Source organism: Festucalex cinctus, chromosome 13 (assembly GCF_051991245.1).
Source record: "Festucalex cinctus isolate MCC-2025b chromosome 13, RoL_Fcin_1.0, whole genome shotgun sequence".
NCBI lineage: Eukaryota > Metazoa > Chordata > Actinopteri > Syngnathiformes > Syngnathidae > Festucalex > Festucalex cinctus.
In genome coordinates this window covers 17,412,769-17,431,145 of record NC_135423.1, presented here as the reverse complement: position 1 = coordinate 17,431,145, position 18,377 = coordinate 17,412,769, and the positions used below count along the sequence as shown (strand labels likewise).

General features: G+C 38.1%; 1 protein-coding gene across 1 annotated transcript; it reads right to left on the bottom strand.

The window, feature by feature from the left end:
* Window positions 1–2,647: 2,647 nt before the first annotated feature.
* LOC144033671 (uncharacterized) lies at window positions 2,648–5,261 on the bottom strand. The gene is made up of 2 exons (XM_077541908.1): window positions 5,143–5,261; window positions 2,648–4,858 (listed from the first exon to the last, which is right to left on the bottom strand). Exons 1-2 carry the CDS (start codon window positions 5,170–5,172, stop codon window positions 3,602–3,604), a joined length of 1,287 nt encoding a protein of 428 aa, XP_077398034.1. The 5' UTR covers window positions 5,173–5,261; the 3' UTR covers window positions 2,648–3,601.
* Between the last annotated feature and the right edge of the window lie 13,116 nt (window positions 5,262–18,377).

Sequence of the window (18,377 nt, the reverse complement as noted above, 5' to 3'; positions counted from 1 at the left end):
AGAAGTTAAAGTTAAATCACGAGTGCTTTCATCATCAGAACCGGTTATGTGTTTTTGTGTCCAGTGTATTCGACATTCATTTCAATGTGTTTATCTCTTGTACTTTCATCTATATCCAGTGTTCAACTGATTGTGCATGTGTGCGTGTGCGTATGCGTGTACATGCTCGGCTGACATGGGTGAAAGGTTCTGACAGTAACAGCTTAGTGGTTGATCATTAACAGCTCCACAGCGGCTGTTGGTAATCTTTGCACCGTGTTAACGATAAGGTGCGCCGTTTAGATGATGCAGTATGATGCAAGAAAGGAATCTACACAAAAATGACTGACCCTAATCCACAGTATAGAAAATTAGGTATTCTCTAAGAGAAGAACTGGTGAATTAAGAAATAAGTGAGCCCCAGAGTTAAGTTTTGCAGACTGACTTATATTGGCCAAAATGTGTACATCATACATGTTAGGGGAGCTAAACATTGCTTCCTCATTTATGAACACAGTTTAGTGAACTTTAACCATTCGACAGGCTGTTACGATATACAAGTATATAATACTATATTGTAGTACAACACACGCACACACGCATCTTGGGTCTACATTTCTAGTGGGGACATCTCATTGATATATTTCCTAGCCCCTTACCCTAACCTTAACCCTCAAACTGGTTGCCTAATCCTAACCTTTACCCTAACCCCACCCCAACCAAAACCCATTCAAACCTAACCTCTAAGACCAAGTCTTGACCCTCAAATAGAGGTCTGGACTAATGGGGACCACCAAAATGTCGCCACAAGGACACATGGTCCCCGCAATGATAGTAAAAATCCAGAAAATCGTGATATGCAACACCCCAAACCGACACACACACACATGCACGCACACGCAATCCATTCTTTTAGTCTTCACTGTTTACACATTGTGGCCTACACATTGTTGATTGTCATGGCAACACATCCTGCCTTCATTACAAAGAGGAACAGGGTTGACTTTTGGTAAAGACAATGCATAATAGCAGCCATAACCCAGATACACTGGTCTGATTCTTCTGGGCATTTTTACCTTGGAGTTGGGCTGTAGTATTATCACATATACAGTTCACAGAAAAGATGATGGATGAGACTTTTCTTTATAGCTGAAAGTAATGACATAATGCCATTCAACAATCACTACTTGTATATACAGGGTGGCCCAATAAATGTATAAACACTTTAAATAATTGTAAACTAGGTGTTTATTATAATTTGTTGTATTTTAACATGTAAAATAATTTACAAACATCATTCTATTGTTTTGTGACCGCCTATTCTCAAACCGACAGGAAGCGATGGAATTTAAGTTTGCCACTCCAAACTTGAATTTTATCAGCTCCTATGAAAAGTGCACTGTGCACTTGGACTTGCCAAGTTATTTCCAATTCCAAGTATGTTGAAATACTGAGTGGTATTTTGGTTTGTTTTAAGATGTGGTACAAAGAGTCCAGTGCTTTGACAGCATAGCTGTTTTTTTTTCTTTTGCTTTGGAGACTGCTTGCTCAACACAAGGTCAAAGTGGGAGTTTTAACCGGAAATTTCAACACTAAATTGTCATGAAATTTCAACACCAAACCTAGAGACATGAAACTTGCTGACAATTGCAATACAGGTCAGAGAGAAGCACTGATTCATGGCTGACAAGCAAGCAAAGCAAATATTCTAATTTTAAGAGAAGTGAAACTTTTTAAAACAAAACTCCAAACTCTTATGCCTTATTTCAATTGGATGGTACTTGCAAATTTGTCTTAGCTATGTTCATGATTGATTTCCATTGGTAATGTGACATAAAAATTGACTCTCGCTAATGATGGCAATCAGGGCCAAGCATTGCCAAGCTAAGTTGAGAATTGTGCGGAGGAAAAGGAGCAAGTATAATTTCACCATTAGTGGGTTAGATTCAGCCTAAAGTAAGTAATACAGTTATTTATGCCTTTTCAGAGCTGTATTTATTCTTGGGGAAAAAAAAGGCCCATTAGTGGCATTACAGTAACCTATTGTCTCTCATAACATGTTCTCAGTCAACTTGATAAGAGTAAGTGACAGTGTTTTTACTAGTCACATGGGATGACATAACTTAGTGGTAAAGTGGTTGTCTCCCACCCCAGAATGGGTTCGATCCCCATCCTTTGTGACCTCGATTAAGATATGAGTTGCTCCTGATGATCTGTCATCAGTTGTTAAACAAGTAGTCAGTGTTAAGCAGTTTTGAGTGGCATGTAGGTGGAAAAGTGTTATATAAGTAAAAGCCTGCTACGAATTTGTAATCTTATATGCTAGTAATATTTACTTTGTGAATACTGTGCATTAATTGAACTGCATGATGATCAGTACCTATCTTTTAAAAGTTGTCTAATCTTAATTACCCCCAACCCCACCCCGACCCTTGACCCAAAGTCAGCTGATTCGGTTCTAGTTCACCATCGATTCTAGTGAAGATAAGCGGCACATAAAATTGACTGATGGAAGTTTGTGTCTTTATTTCCTAGAGTACTACAACTTATTACTTTACATTAACAATAAATAAATATGTGCAATATAAAATGTGTATTGTGTTATGCAAGTGTCTCATATTTCTTGTGGAATCTTCTGCGAGAACAAATGAGACAGACACAACAAAAATCCATTTCCTTATTCAGAAATTTATTTAGACAGTTTTGGACAATTAAAAATATAAGATTCTCTTTTTCAACTCCCTTTTCTCACATTGATAGTTCACAGACCTTGGAATAATTCTTCATAAATAAAGTACAAAATACATTTTTATTTGAACAAATAAATATAATAAATATATTACTTTAAGTTAAACAATGCGAGGCAACCAATAACCAAAAGAATACTGTGTTCAAGTCCCTGAACCAGGCTGTCAATCAAACAGGGGACCTTTGAAGAGGTGTACAAGAGGGTGACATTAAGAAACCGCCAAAGATTACAAAATGTAAAAGTGGGTCATGTATTTACATTTGACATATAATTTTCTGTTGCACACTTTGATCTTGCACCCCTGGTCTCAGAAAAAAAAGAGATGGCTACACACACGCGAACACGCAGGCCCACACGCACACACTCACACGCACACGCAGTAGCGTGAAGTTTGAAGCTTTGGTTGAATGCTACCGGGAGACAATTTTCTCCCTCTCAAATTTGCTGTAAAGTGCATGTCACAGATAAAATGGCATCAATTACACATGCGAGGTCTTTCTCAACGAAGGCCACGGAATCCAACATACTGTTCATGGCACTGAGGAGCGCTGGCTTGTGAGGCGGGGAGAATATTTAAGGCACGACACTATTGATTGTCTCAACTGATGAGCCATTTTGATCACTACAGGTGTCAATTTGCAAACCAGCCAAATTGCTGGTATGGTCAAAATCTGTGGAAGACCACATGCAAAGGTCTCATTTGCTACACTTAATGACAATTTGCTAGAGTAATCACTTTGTCCAAGGCAAGCTCAGATTTGACAAACATGAATTAAGAACATAAAGTGTTGTGTCATCAAAAGTTGACTTGTCCTGATCAGTTCTGGTTCTGAAGGAAGACCAGGCACACAGTGTTCTCTTCTTTGATTTCCCTTAGTCGGACAAGGACAGACGTTCAAATACAATCAGCCTCTTGGTGGCTGATCCATCAAAAGTCGGAGACTCAGACCCGCTGGAACCTCCACTGCTGCTGCTGTAGCTGTCTTCCAGGGAGTCCTCGGAGGAGAAACGCTGCAGACTGGCGTGCTTCATCGATCCCCCGTGGCTGGAACCCGCAAACAAGGCACTGCTGTCCTGCTGGTTGCCATCCACCATCTTGGCAATGCCTCTGCCACTGTTGCTATGCAAAACAGAGAAGTCATTCCCGTGGCCGCACATGCAGCGCGAGGCTTTTGGCTCCACTATGAGAGGAATGTTGTGGATGTCTCCGGAGCTGGCACGGGTTTGATGGTTCCCAAACTGGAATGTTGCTACTTCCCGCGTGAGGGAGTCGCCAAAAACTGGGGACATCAAATCTGCTGGAGGTGGAGACACGGAGGCAGCCCTGCTGAAGCCCAGGTTGGGATCAGTAAATGATGTTGGGAATGTCGGTGGAGGAGAGGTGCGGGACGAGCCCAGAAACCCTGCGAAGCTGACACTCTGGCGGAGTTGGTGGCGTGGGTTCTGACCATTGTTTGTGTTGGGAGCTGGTTGGCGCTGAGTCTGGAGTTTACCAGATGTTAGTTGGCCTTCACTGATTTTTTCCTCGTGGATAAAGTGGCAACGAGATCCATATGGGCAGTAGCCAAAGTTGTAGAAGGTTCTGCAAGGCTCTGTCTTGTACTTGGGGTGGCGATACATTCCACGCAGCTCCGCTTCGCCGTGGGCAAACTGGCACTTGCTGCCGTATTTACAGATGCCTGTCTCCTGAAAACCACGGCAGAGCTCAGTCTTGTAACGGTTGGAGGACAGCATGGGTGCCACCTGGGCGGGCAGATTGGATGCGGGAGGGAAACCTGGCGGAGGAGCCACAGTTGTGGCAGGTCCTGATGGAAACACATCCAGGTTTTTGAGTTGTCCAAAGGAGGACAACAGGGAGATGCTGGACTCGGTGAGGCTCATGGAGCGTCCCTGCAGGGTAGATGCTTTCGTTTGGAGACTGGGGGCCTGGCTCCAGATGTTTGACGACCAAAGCGAGCTGCCGCTTTCATCGTCGTCGATATGCTCAGTGCTGAGGCTGAGATTGGAGAAGGGGGGCGGGGAGGAGGGTGCGAAGAACGAGGCGGACCGGTTCAGTCGACCCTGTCCTGGGACTTTGAGCTGAGACGGTCTCGGGAGCAAGGCATCATCAAGCGCCAGGTTCAAAAGATTCTGTTGAAGATGGATTGAATAGTTAAAAGACAGGTAAAAGAGCTTGAGATGTACTTTCTTTCAGCAAATATGTTTGCTCTTTCTAGTCTACTGATATCACATACCATACAAACTAAATTTTGTCTACCTACTTTAACTATAAGATATAAGAAATAACTCCAACTCTAAAATCTTAATTGGTTAAACAAAACTCAGCGTGTTTACTGTCATATTACTTGTCATTTTCTAAATGATAACACATACAAAGCTCATTCAAAACAATATTCTGGTAACCGCTGACTCACCTTTGTGAAAATGTCATGCATTTCAGACATGCTGTACCCTTTAGACCGGGAGAGTCAACTTCAGATCCTCTGTTCACTGTTCGATACCTGTGTCCAGAGCCAAGTATGCTGAAGTCCACTGGGGTGCTGCACTTTTATGACTGCCTCCGAAACTCCTCCTCAAAATGGGAGGAGTTTCCACTCGCTATGTTCCCGGATGTCCCTCCCTCCACCTCAAGTTTCATGTGAGCTCAGGGTTGGGCGTTTTTTACAAAACAGACACAGTAGAGACATATGTGCGCACGCACGCACACACACATACAGAAAAGAAAACTGTATTTTTAGTAAGCTGTACGAAATGTGTCAGTTTTGTGGTTGTCTGAACTAAAAGTCCTTTTAGCCTGTTGTTTACCAAAGTATCTCTCCCTTATTAGAGGTCGGCCCCAGAGAGTGATAAACAAATTCAACCATGGGAATTGTTTCACCATCGTTTTCACCCAGATGTGAAAAAGTAAATATAATTGTTAAGCAGCCTTTTTCATCCTTCAATAAATCAAAACTACTTTCATAGCAAAAGTCCTGACAGAGACGCATAATCATACATTTGAGTACATTTATCCTCATGACTAATGATAGGGGACCAGGAAGTGTCATAAATCATTGTGTAGGTGACCACTTACTGTATATTTTCTGACTGTTCTTAACCACTCATCTGAAAAAGCATAACCTTACCAGAATACATTGGGTAATATTTCCCCCAGAATTTCAGTTTCTGTTATGATTACAGCAGATCATGAATATTCCACCAGATAGAGTCCAACTAGTACGCAAACACGCCTATTGATCAGCAGACTTTCAAAACCTTTGAAAAAAAAAAAAGAAGCCAGAGAAAATTAACTTTGCTGTTTTACTGTTCACATTAAATCACGGTGAGCACATTTTTGAGGGTGTTTTGGTTGAGGATTTGCATCCCACTTTAACTTTATGGCCCAAAGTGAAAATAAAACCTGTGGTCCGTTTTCTTTAACTGTTGAGGGGGAAAAATAAAAATAAAAAATAAAAAAACACCCACAAAGCTGAAGATCTTTACCAGAAGATTATTGTTATTATGGTGAGTGGGTTTCTTTTTTGTGTGATGTGCTTTTTAATTGGCAGTTTCAAAGGAGAGTCTACCACAGATATGATTTTTGTTTTGCTTCTCCGATCATTTCAGGGAAGTGACAGCTGTTCCCTCAATAAACCATTCTGCTTCAAAACCATTGTGCATTTCTGTTATCTGATAATTTTGTAAGTGGTTACCGCATACGCATATTGTATGTTCGTTTCCAGAATTTACTCACAAACCCTAGAGCAACAAACAACACATCATTCAGTTGTAGTTACAGTAAACCGCAATCCTTCCAGAGCAGTCCTACATTACTAAACCTGTTGACAGATTAGTCATCACAACTTAGCAAACACAGAATCAAATGTGATGTGCATGCAATTAAGGATTGTTTTGAAAAGATTTTTTTTTAGAATCTGTTATCATATTTATCTATAAGTGTCTGAAATTAAATGGAATTATGCACAATGAACAGTGTTGGGAATAATGGCGTTTAAAATAATGGCATGGGTAACTCCGTCATTTTCCATGAATGGAATAATCTAATTATTTTCCTCATATTTAAAACGGCATTATCGTTATTGTACGTGAAATGTATTACGTTACAATTAATTTATTAGTTTCAAGACCCAAAATACGATGCGTCGTGTGCGCTTTTACCGAAGGCTTGCTCCGAGTCCATTCATGAATAATGTCTTTTGCACATAGAGGCACTGTTGTTGTCGCAATGAAATGAAAACACCCTTTATAGCCGCCTGGACATAATTTGAATTCCTTGTATAAACAAATATAATAATAATAATAATAATAATAATAATAATAATAATAATAATAATAATAATAATAATAATAATAATAATATAGAATTTTAAAAAATCTAAATTATTTGGAATTAAAAAAACTTTTAAGTAGAGTTACTTTTATTATGAAGTAATTAATTACTAACTCAGTTAATTTTTTAGCAAGTAATGAGTAACTATAACTAATTGCTTCTATAAAGTAATGTTCCCAACATTGACAATGAAATGATAACTGTCACAAATTTGATCAATATAGCCCCGCATGCTTACTTAAACGATTCCTCCAGAAACATCTATTTTGATCCATATGATTTGCCATGATCCATCATTGAACATTTTACCACATCATTCTTCATATTTTAGATTATGCTGTGCTAAATTGTATGAAGCCCTCCTTGTAAACATTCTAAACAGGTTTTTGCTTGTAACTGACAGCCCCTTTATGCAGACATACTGACAGACTAGCATACTGACAGAGGCCAGACGGGCCCCTCATGTCCATCTATTTAGAACAGTCGCTTCCTATAAATAGCATGGCAAATTCTAACCCTTACAGCATTAGCTTCTCTGTAAAGTGTATTATGATGCTGGGTGTGGAACCTAATGGACATAAGTCCATAAGTATGTGGTATAGCGCCATGTATGTTTGTAGTATGTCATTTGTATTTCTGTGCCCATGCGTGTTAGCGGTTACCTTGCTCTACTTGTTTCTGTTATGCAATGTGCCTCAGATACATGGAAAGTCACCCTAACAGGGAGGGGCTGGCACACATGCATGGACACACGCACCCGCACACATACTTGTTTATTGCCAGATAGTTGTATGTTTTCCTTGATGAGTCATATCATTTTTAATTCAAAGTTTTCCACTGAGTTGTTCTTGTCAAGTAATACACGTTAGGACATGTTCATTAATTTAATGTACATTGTGAAACACCAAAAAATGCCGGTGGTGTTTTCATAATCCACACGCTTTGAATTTTGAGGAGATTGGGTTACTTTTACCCAAGGTTGGCTTAATTGTTTTGACCCAGCAGATTGGGTTGAAGAGTAGATTTGGGGATGCTAAAGAGCTGAAGCTAGTCACCATTTTTGATGTTTTTAATTACTTTTAATAAGAAGTTGGTGGTCGCTGGATGACTCAGTGGTTAACATGGCTACTTTGGACAGTGGTATCAGAGGTCAACTCTGAGTAAGGGTATCTACTGTTAAAAAAAAAAAAAAAAAAAAAAAAACCTGTGTCAAACATCCACTATCATGCAAGTGACCCACTGTGTGGGAAAGTTGCTTGTACTTCTTAGAAAATGTTGGTAATAAAATTCTTATCATTTTAAATCACATCACATCTATATTGATAACCTGATAGTACATTTGTTGGCATCTTTAACTCATCAGTATGGGAAGTTTTTATCCCTTGTTGCATCAAAATCTTGACCCAACGTGTTGGGTAGAATCCTCAACGAAAAAACAAAACATTTTATTACAATGTAAAATATTGGAATCAGTTTCTATTTGTAGATTAAGCTCTTGCATCTATGTTTCCTTCTGTATAAGAATTGAAATAATCTTATATATATATATATATATATATATATATATATATATATATATATATATATATATATATTACATTTTTTTTACCCAAATTCCATCCAAATGTTATTTTGTTTGTTGTTTCATCTCTATAAATGGATGTGTTTATCCTCTTCTGCGCCGTCACTGAAAAGCATCACCCAATTGAGCCCAAATATAGGTCAATTTGGAAGTACTCTTGCTGTAATTACTACCCTGCTACGTCTTTCCTTTTATAGAAAGAAGTGTCATATTTCCGTTATCCCTCAGAAGACCTGGTCAACATAGTGTGAGGATGTTAAGACAAAATCCCAAAGTCCAACTCATCCTGGAGTTAGTCACTGCATGTGTTAATCATCATTGCCATTTGTGATGACTGCAAAATGATGTCAACAACAACAATGGTGGAAAAGTCCAGACTGAAATCAAATTGGATGATGACAAGGAGGATTATGGTAGTCACTAAAGATAATTATAATAATATTCTTAACAACAGTCTATGAATTTATTTTTATTAGTATTTTAGGTTTCAAGTGTAACACAACCCTCGTATGACCTCCCTTTCTGCCTTTCCTACTGAGATTTACTGTTTGACAAGGCTGCTCTAATAAGTGATTGTTTGCAAATATTTAACCGTGCCCATTGAAACATTACTATGGAGACTTGTCAAACATTGCAACATTACGCTCGTAAGCAGGCACAGTTCCAAGAGTTTCTTAGCAACAGCCTTGTGAGAAGAGCATGGCCGCTGTAGAAATGTGGCAACTTTTTTTCCCGTTAAAAAAAACAAACAAAAAACTACAGAACAGCGAGACAGAAGGAAAGCAAGATGAAATACTGTTCAGTATTTTATATCAGAAGGGGAGAAAAAAAAGTGAGTGATTCCATTAAGTTTTCCAGGAGTCAATTTTGACATCATGGCCCGGGGAAGTACCTGCCTTTGTGAATGTAGGTACTCTCCATACAGATTCCGTGTATCTGTAACATGTAGCTACTTACGGTTATGCACAACTGAATGATTGACAAAAAGGCTTAATGGCCATAAAGTCCAAAATACTTTGCCAGTTGTAGAGACTGTAGTGGAGATGAGTAGAGCTGTGTATGTGAGTTTTGGTGCAGATTCATACCATTTTTATGTAATTTATCGGCATTTAGCTTTTGTAACTCCCTCTCGAGGCAAGACAAACTCAAGTAGCTTTCTTTGACTGGTTTAATGAAGCGTCTCTCCATCTGACCGTGAAAACTGTACAGAAATAATAATACAGTACAATGAACAAGACGTATGGCTACACAATAGCTAATAAATTCACACAGTGAAGGGAAAACAAAATACCTCATTGGCTGCTGCCACAAAAGAGGGAATTAAAAGGTCTTGAAATCTTGAAGTCCATGTGTCCTCAACAACATAAATTGAACGTACTGACCATGCGGTCACGCCAACTGCATCGTTCCTTTTCCTCTTGAATGACCCGGAAGTACAACCCCGGAAATGAAAGTGCGCGCTCCAAAATAACGCGAGACCTTGTATGCATCCAAAAATAAAGCAAATTAACATCTTCAATTATTGATGCTCAAAACAAACATACATTTACGCAAATGAACTTAACATTTTAAACACCAGAATGAATAATAATGAAATCAAACTGTGGATACACTTACAGCCATAATTTAAAAAAAATTGGAGTTCAACCAGAATTTTCTGCAAGGCTGCACCGAATCTCATAAACATTTATTTCCACTTAAATTAATTGAGCTGTATTCTTTTTCTCTGGCTTTTATTATGATGCTACCACAGAAGTTTACCGTGACAACAAAGAGCAAATCTGTGCTCAAATGTGCTTGAGAAATTGCTTAAAGTTATTATAATTATCCAAAATAAAATGTGTCATCACCGTCTGGCACGTCAAAGAATGACTTGGCAGAAATGTTCACTTTGAGAAAAACACAAAGCAAAAAAAGCGACAGTTTGCCTTTTGTTTCATTTCCCAAAGGTCACATTGACCCAATTTCGATGAATCAATAAGTCGACCAAACCCTTCTTGTGGGTTCCTCTCCTTGTTTATCGTAGTGGTCCATTTGCATTATGTTTGTCATTATTCATAGGTTTATTCCCCAACCAACATTTTAATACACAGACGAGGTGATTCATCCGTCTACTGCCGTGTATAGGATCACGGCTGAGCTGGAGTGTATTCCATGACTTTGGACAAGAGACGGTATACACCCTTGACTGGTCGCAAATTAATCTCATGACACACCTCGGGAAAACCCACGCAAGCCTAGATACAAAACCTGAATCTTTTGACTTTGATTCAGACATGCTGGCCCCATAATATAACTATGGACAGAAGAAAAATGAAGAATTGTCAGAGCAACCTATAGTGTAAAGTACAAAATCCTGGAGAGTATCCCTTATTATTGCTTGGCATGTTTTGAAGATGTCAGACAAAGATGAGGGTTGAAAGTCGCACACACATTAAAGGTGCAGCGTGTAGCAAAGAGAAGCATGATGCTGTACTGGTTCAACTGGTTTCTTCAGATTTTCTTCTAGAAGATTCCAAAACAGGCATGATGCAAAACACACACGAGCAACACTTTACACGTGTGTTTATTTGTGGACAACATTGAACACACACCCATCTTTGTTCTTCAGTTACGAAGTCCAAAGCTACAAAGATTTATTTCAGCCAAGGATTTATGGCTACTTTTCCATTCGAGTTGGTGTCCTAATGCACATTTAAAGGCTCAGAGACTGTGATTTTCTGACAGGCTGTGACAGAGTTTACATTTAAATTTGACATAAAAAAACAAAAAAAACAAAACAAAACATGCACATTAAAAATAAAGTGCTGTTTCAGTCTCAGATGATAGCAAAACCTTTGAATGACTGCACTTGAAAGCGTGTTAATTTGGTTGCAGGTTTGCCAGAATTGGAGATTCCTTCAAGTGAAGTCTGAAATATGTCTTGTGACATTTTGAAAGCTGTTTCTGTTCTGAAGTGACCTTTGCTTTAAAATCTATCAGTGATCTCACATGTGATCACAATGCCTTTGTGTTAAATCAGTAACTTCTAACAATGGAAGTTTTATGAATGGAACGAACTCTTTTGTTCTGAATTGAGGATGTTCTTTCTTTAAGAAGCAATAAAAAAAAAAAAAGACTGGAGATGTTGCTCTTGTGTAAGAGATAATTATCTGGATTGTGTTGCAAGATTCATGCGATTTTGCAATAGCTGTCACATCAGATTACACACTTTAAGTACAATATGTACCTTCTACTCCCTCCACTTTTAAGATGAAATGTTTGCCAGGCAATGATGGCACCAGGAATCTGACAATGTAATAATAACTGGCCTAAATTCTGCATTTATAATTTTAATCATCTTTTAGAAACTATGGATGCAATTTGAACTCGGTATCCTTTTTAAAGGGGCCGTGTGTAGAATTTGTTTTGCCATCTAGTGGTGAACTAATATTATGCAAGTTTGAAGGGCACACATTTTGAAGCACGCACACTATGTTGCCTCAGAGAGACCACACTTCGCAAGCCTACTGCCAATTACTACGATTGCTAAGTTTGTCTCCTTCGGGTATCCGTTGCAGAAAGATGGTGGTGAAACATGTTAGCCTTCTCTAAGGTGCGGCACAACCTATATAATATAGTTAGCGTTTACTAGACCTACGATTATATACAAAAAAAATGACAAATATATACAAAAAATATTTTGTTTTTACAAAAAATACATTATATACAATTATTATATACAAAAAAATGTACATTGATGTGATGGAACATATTTTATGCATATTATTAAAATTCATAGTGTAATAGTGTTTTTTTCTACCCCTTTAAAGTGAAGCATATTTGAAATTTTGGAAGCAAAACAAACTACAAAATAGCTAAATAATTCCAGCAATAATGAAGAGCATCATGTTCTTCTTCTGTTACTGTAAATCTGCTTTAAATATCTGATTATTAAAAAAAAAAAAAAAAAAAAAAAAAATGCCCCAACAGGAGTTGTGTAAAATATGCTGTGTCAGCATGTGTGTGTATGTGCGCACAATGCTCTCCAGGTTCTTGCTTAGTTCAAGGACAGCACTGGGTGTTGATTTCGGCAACTGTCATCGCTGATGACTCATCCAGTGTGGAGGTGATTTCCCACTCTGTTCAATGGCTTCTTTCCAAATTTTGTCCAGAGAACACTATGATCTTTGCTTTTTTTTTTTTTTTGTGCTTGTTATATTTTTGGACATCAATTCATGCTGCTCTTACCGCATAATTGGAAGGGGACATCACACTGACTGTGAAAAAGTAAACATTTGGCTGCATGATGTTGTATGAAAATGTTTGTTTTAGGGCCATAGCGACAACGTGGTGCGCAAAACTGACATAAAGTGCTCCAAGGGGAAAACGTACCAGATGATGATGACTAAATGGAAAAAAAAAGCCTGCTCTGGCACGTTGCATACTCTTGGACTGCCAGGAATGACTCTGGATTAGGAAATCTTTGGCCTGAAGCCTTCTGGGAGGGTTTAAAAAATCTTGGAATCTCATGCTCTTTTATTACAAAACTTCCGCATTGAGCAACATCACTGGTTCTCCATGCAAATGAACCTTTCCGACAAAGCCCGTTTTTGTTTGGTGGTTTCGTTTCCCACTTGCTGTATCCCTTCTTTAGTTTACCCGCGTGTCGCCTTCTGATTTAATGAATGCGCTGGAGTTCTGTTTTCCCCTTCCCGCTCTCAAGATCATGCTCACTTCCTACAAACAAGGAAATGGGGCCAAGAGGCACTGAGCCGGGAGAAGGAGGGAGGAGGAACAGATGGGAAACCACAGTTGGAAAATGAAACAAAATGTCCTGAACTTCAAGCAGGAGAAACTTCTAGGAAATGAGAGCTTGTTGCATTCTAGAATGGTCGTAAAGTACAAAACAACCCTTACTGTTTGTTTTGTATTGTGCAATGAAAGAAAAGACAAGTAGCTAGTTATTTTACTGTACATTATTTTCACCAAGTAGCAATAGTTCATGCGATATTTGAAAGCTTATAATATGATTTGAGGATTATGAGACCAAATTAATAACAACCTTTCACCCAAATACCCGAGGCTGGATTCAATTGACTGGCATAAGAATATGGACCCACACGCCTCACCCAGCATTCACAGCTCTGGAGCTCCAGAGAAAGTCACCTAATGCTGCATTCCAGTAAAATGGGAAGTTTAAAAAAATCCCACTACAACACAGATGTCATTAATATCAAATCTAAAAAAAAAATGTAATACACTACACATGTTATATGCTCTGTTTGTGAAGTTATTTGTAAAAAGAAAACAAGTGACAAAGGCTGTATGAACAAGATTAGGCCCACATACTGTTTTGTGTTGACTTTCAAGAGCACGTAGTTTTCTTGAATCAGCATTAGAATCCTCTTTATTGGCCAAGTACGTAAAAACACACAAAGTATTTGTCTGCGGGCAGCATGAGCCACACTAGTATTCTAGCGAATTATGACAAATAGATGTGACACATAAGTAAAGAGTGTTTACGTAATACGAGGTATAAGGTACTATTTGTGCTGTGGTGCCAACAAATAATAGCTGTGCAAATGATACGGACAGTCATAGACTAAAGTGACCAGTAACTAATTGTCTTACAACTTTGAAACACTTTAAGTGTCTAATAGTGTGGAATATTGCTCAATGACAGTTATACAAGGACGACATTTGACGTAATAGCTTCACTGTCATGGCATCTTGACATATAGATTCCGGGAGCTATTATCAACTTGTTTTAATAAAACCAGTGTAAAAAAAAAAAAAATAAAAAAAAGTCTTGGATGCAATTTTTCTTGATAAACGATATATTTCTTCTTCTGACCACCACAGTTACACTTTAAGACTTGACCCAGCTGCCATCTTAAATCTGGAGTCCATGGTGATCTCTTCCATTCATTTGCACTGAGGTAATTGAATGTATGAAGTTATTTATTTATTTATTTATTTATTTATTACCAATTTTGGCATGGATTTGTTTGTTAGAAACATCCGAGATGTACTACTAATGAGACCATGAACCTTTATAACCAGGATTTTTATTTTTTTTATTACATATTAAATATAAAAGTAAGACCCAATGCTTTTCATGTTTAAAAAAAAAAAAAAAAAAAGAGTTAAAAAAACCCAGCAACAACAATGAACTTAACCTTATATTATTTTATTTTTCTTACTTTCACATTGTTCAACAATGTGAAAATAACGAGCAAAAAAGCTTTGAAAACAATCGTTTCACTGAAGGTCAAAATTGAAATAAAGGCTAATCTTCTGTTTTATAACCACTGATTGAGTTATTTTCCATTCACTATCGATTGAATCGCTCAAACTGCTTATAATAATTTGAATCCTCCAAAACGGTTTATTTTTTATTATTTTGTCATGGCTTTAGGACTCTAAAGAGAACGTGACTACTTTTGTACAATGTTCCTTTATGTTATGAAAATGTCAAACTTTCACAATTGTGTTGCTCTCAAAGATATGACTCAGTGGTGATGTCATGGCGGTGACAAGAATTGGGTTATTTACCGTATGTAAGCTACATATATGACTGGGTTTGTTTAAAGAATTTTAGTGTTGCCTCAGAATTCTTTGAATAACCCTGTATTGAACGATAAAAATGTGTCTGTAACATGCAACCAATGTTAACATCTGGATTCTACACACCAGCTGTGACTTCAATATTTTAAATTAACAAGCATTGCACTCTGTCATAACACACAAGCAGGAGGAAATGTATTACGACTCACTATGCTCAGTGTCATTTGGTTGGCATAAATAGACTGCCAAAACAAGGGTTACCTGGGGGGAAAATGAGAGACAATGGCGCTCTTCTGTCCTCGTTCAATGCTTCGACTGTCCTCCACTCTCACATACACTTTGTATTTCCCACTAAGCCACTATTGACATACACACGCACGCACACACTGCCTACTGCCACTCACTCCTCACATATGAAAGAGTCTCTGAAAGTGATGTGTAAAGATGTAATGGGAAAAGTAGTGTGCAAGTGCGTGTGTGTGTGTCACACAGAAGGTAAAACACAAGATCATGTCCAGGTCACGGTCTAAATCGTCAAAATTAAATATGTGACACGAAATGTGAAGTATAAAAATATTTTAGCCTGCATGTAAGGAAATTGAGAACAGATTTTGTAATGCTGACCTGGCTGCAGACAGCAGAGTAAAACAAGGCAAAAATCAAAGCAAATACAAATAAATTGATGTAGAGCAAACTGTACAATGTCATGTACATAAACTGTACACAAAATAAAACATGAAACATACAAATGACAAAATATAATAATAATAATAATAATAATAATAATAATAATAATAATAATAATAATAATAATAATACATCAGCATTGGTACTTAGCATACGTGAGGCGCAGTTGTATTCTTTCTTTCTTTCTTGCTGTTATTAGATGAGAGGAGCAAAATATTTAATTCTCTTTTGAACAGTTTGAGGGCGCTGTTTTCATAGATGTCACGATCACATCAAACATGTCGGCAATCATGTTTTGCGACAGCCTTAGTTTATAAGTAAAAAAAATAAAATAAAATAAAAAAATAAAAAAATAAAAAAAGGTAAATGGTAAATTGAGTGCTTTTTATATCGCGCTACACCAAGCAATTGTAGTTTTCTAACAGCCAGTATATTTGAAGATTGTTTGTCATATTGAATGATCACTTTTGCATCAATAACAAGCAACTGAAGAACCATGTTGTCACCTTTATAAAGTAATGTACTAAGTCATAAAAAAAAGAATTCATAGTTAAAAATATATATGTAAATATAAATAGAATATAGTCAGTAATCGTTTCAGTTTTTTTTATTTCCTGAAAAAACCCTGAAAAATTGAAGTTTATTCTATGAAGTTTAACAATATTAAAATTGTGCACCAAAATCACTCTTTGTTGGCTGACGACATAAAATCTGAAGTAAATTTAGAAGGTGTGGCCTTGTATTACTCAAGCAGGTGTACGACATCCGCAGGTGAAACCTGTTTCACAAATCAAACAGGAAGTGTTTGTTTTTAAATACAACAGGCAAAAAATAATATGACTTGATTATCGCCACAATAAAGACGATCATTTTTTTTTTGTGGTAAGACATGCGATTACACGCTAACTGGTGATAAGGAGGACTTTGGCAAACTGAGTGGAAGAACTGTTGGCGGACTGTTAAAATAGTGATTGGGTAGATCGCGTTTTATATTGAGCTGTGAGTCATAGAGGTGTTTATATGACACACACAGGCTTGTGCTATGGGACTGTACACAAACACAGTGGCAGGGTTGGTGAGTCAGTGAGGAATGCGTGCTATGTGGGTCTAAGCAGAGCTGAGCGTACGGCATGAAAAAAGCAGCTGGGGCTCTTCATGCTGAGGCTTGACGTGTGCAAAGGAATGCGCTATTGCTCAGTCCCGTCAATATCAGGACAATCTTGAACTTAGCTCCTTTTCCAAGTCAAAACTCAGTTAAAAGCAAAACACAACTCAAATTCACGGATTCACAATTTTTATTAGGTATGAACACAGAATTTGCAGTGAAAGGGAGGTTTGGTTGCCGCATACAGCCCTGTTTATGTGACTTTGCTGTAATTCAAGGCATTACTAATACTGTATTATTTAATTAATATAATATTCTTTACACTCAGTTACACATAACCTTGTTATAATGAGTTTTGTTGTTCCCTTTTCTTCAGTTATGTCTACGTTTTTAATTTATAAAATACTCATACAGCAATTTAAAAATCACCTGCGGTCCCAAATAACCCATTTGGCGCATATCACTCCTCTCTGTTACTTGGATTTTAAATCCCAACTTGACCATTTTAGGCCACCATAGTTCTAAAAGTAAATTTTCTGTCCAATGTTACTTACCAAGCCAAATTTCAAGCATGCCCATCTGTCAGCTTTGTTGTCTCACTTAAAATAGAACGCTCATCATCGTCATCAGCATGAGAGCTTCCCTGTCTATATAAATTGACACTAAGGGCTCTATTTTAGTATTAGGCGCCCGTGCGCTCAACGTTAAAACGGGTGCATCTTCATTTTCATGCTGGGGCAAGTCTATTCTACCGTGTTTGGGAGGGGGAGTCATACATGGACTCCAATTGCCCACATTACATGCGCCCAACTACCTTATCTGTAATGGGAGATCCTGCAGTTTATCGATATAATCTCATGGACGGACACCAGGGAATCAATTTCTACTTTCGCAATGTGCGCTTCCACCATCCCGATTTTCATGGTAATGAGGGGAGCCGCTTCCATTGGCCGTTAGTTGGCTGTGTTCCATGCCTCAATGGTACAAAACAGCCTATTCTATTTGCACTGGTAAGGCAAAATACCAAAAGAAAGCAAACTACACCCATGTGCACAGTTTAGACTGCACTTTTAGCTAGACTTGTTCTGGGCATGAAAATAGGGCCCTAAGAAGGGACTCAAACGTCCTAAATGAAAAGGTTTGCGGTTCGCATCCATCCATTTTTGACATTCTGTTCTAAGCTATCCCAGCTGACTCCAGGTGAAAGGCGGCCTACACCTTGAAATAGTCAGTCACAGGACATATAAAGAGACTGACAACCATTCACACTCACATTCATATCGCCACTGAGGGCGAGATGAACCCACGCTGCCTGCACACAAGTCAGGCAAATGTACCTACCACTACACCTCACAACAATTTCTTATGGGAAAACAAAGAATACAGTATTGCCTTA

Excerpts from the sequence above, each read along its gene's own strand:
- LOC144033671 (XM_077541908.1), bottom strand. The coding sequence starts at position 5,172 with ATGTCTGAAATGCATGACATTTTCACAAAG. Across the intron at positions 4,859-5,142 it reads TGCATGACATTTTCACAAAG|AATCTTTTGAACCTGGCGCT; the intron begins GTGAGTCAGCGG and ends CATCTTCAACAG.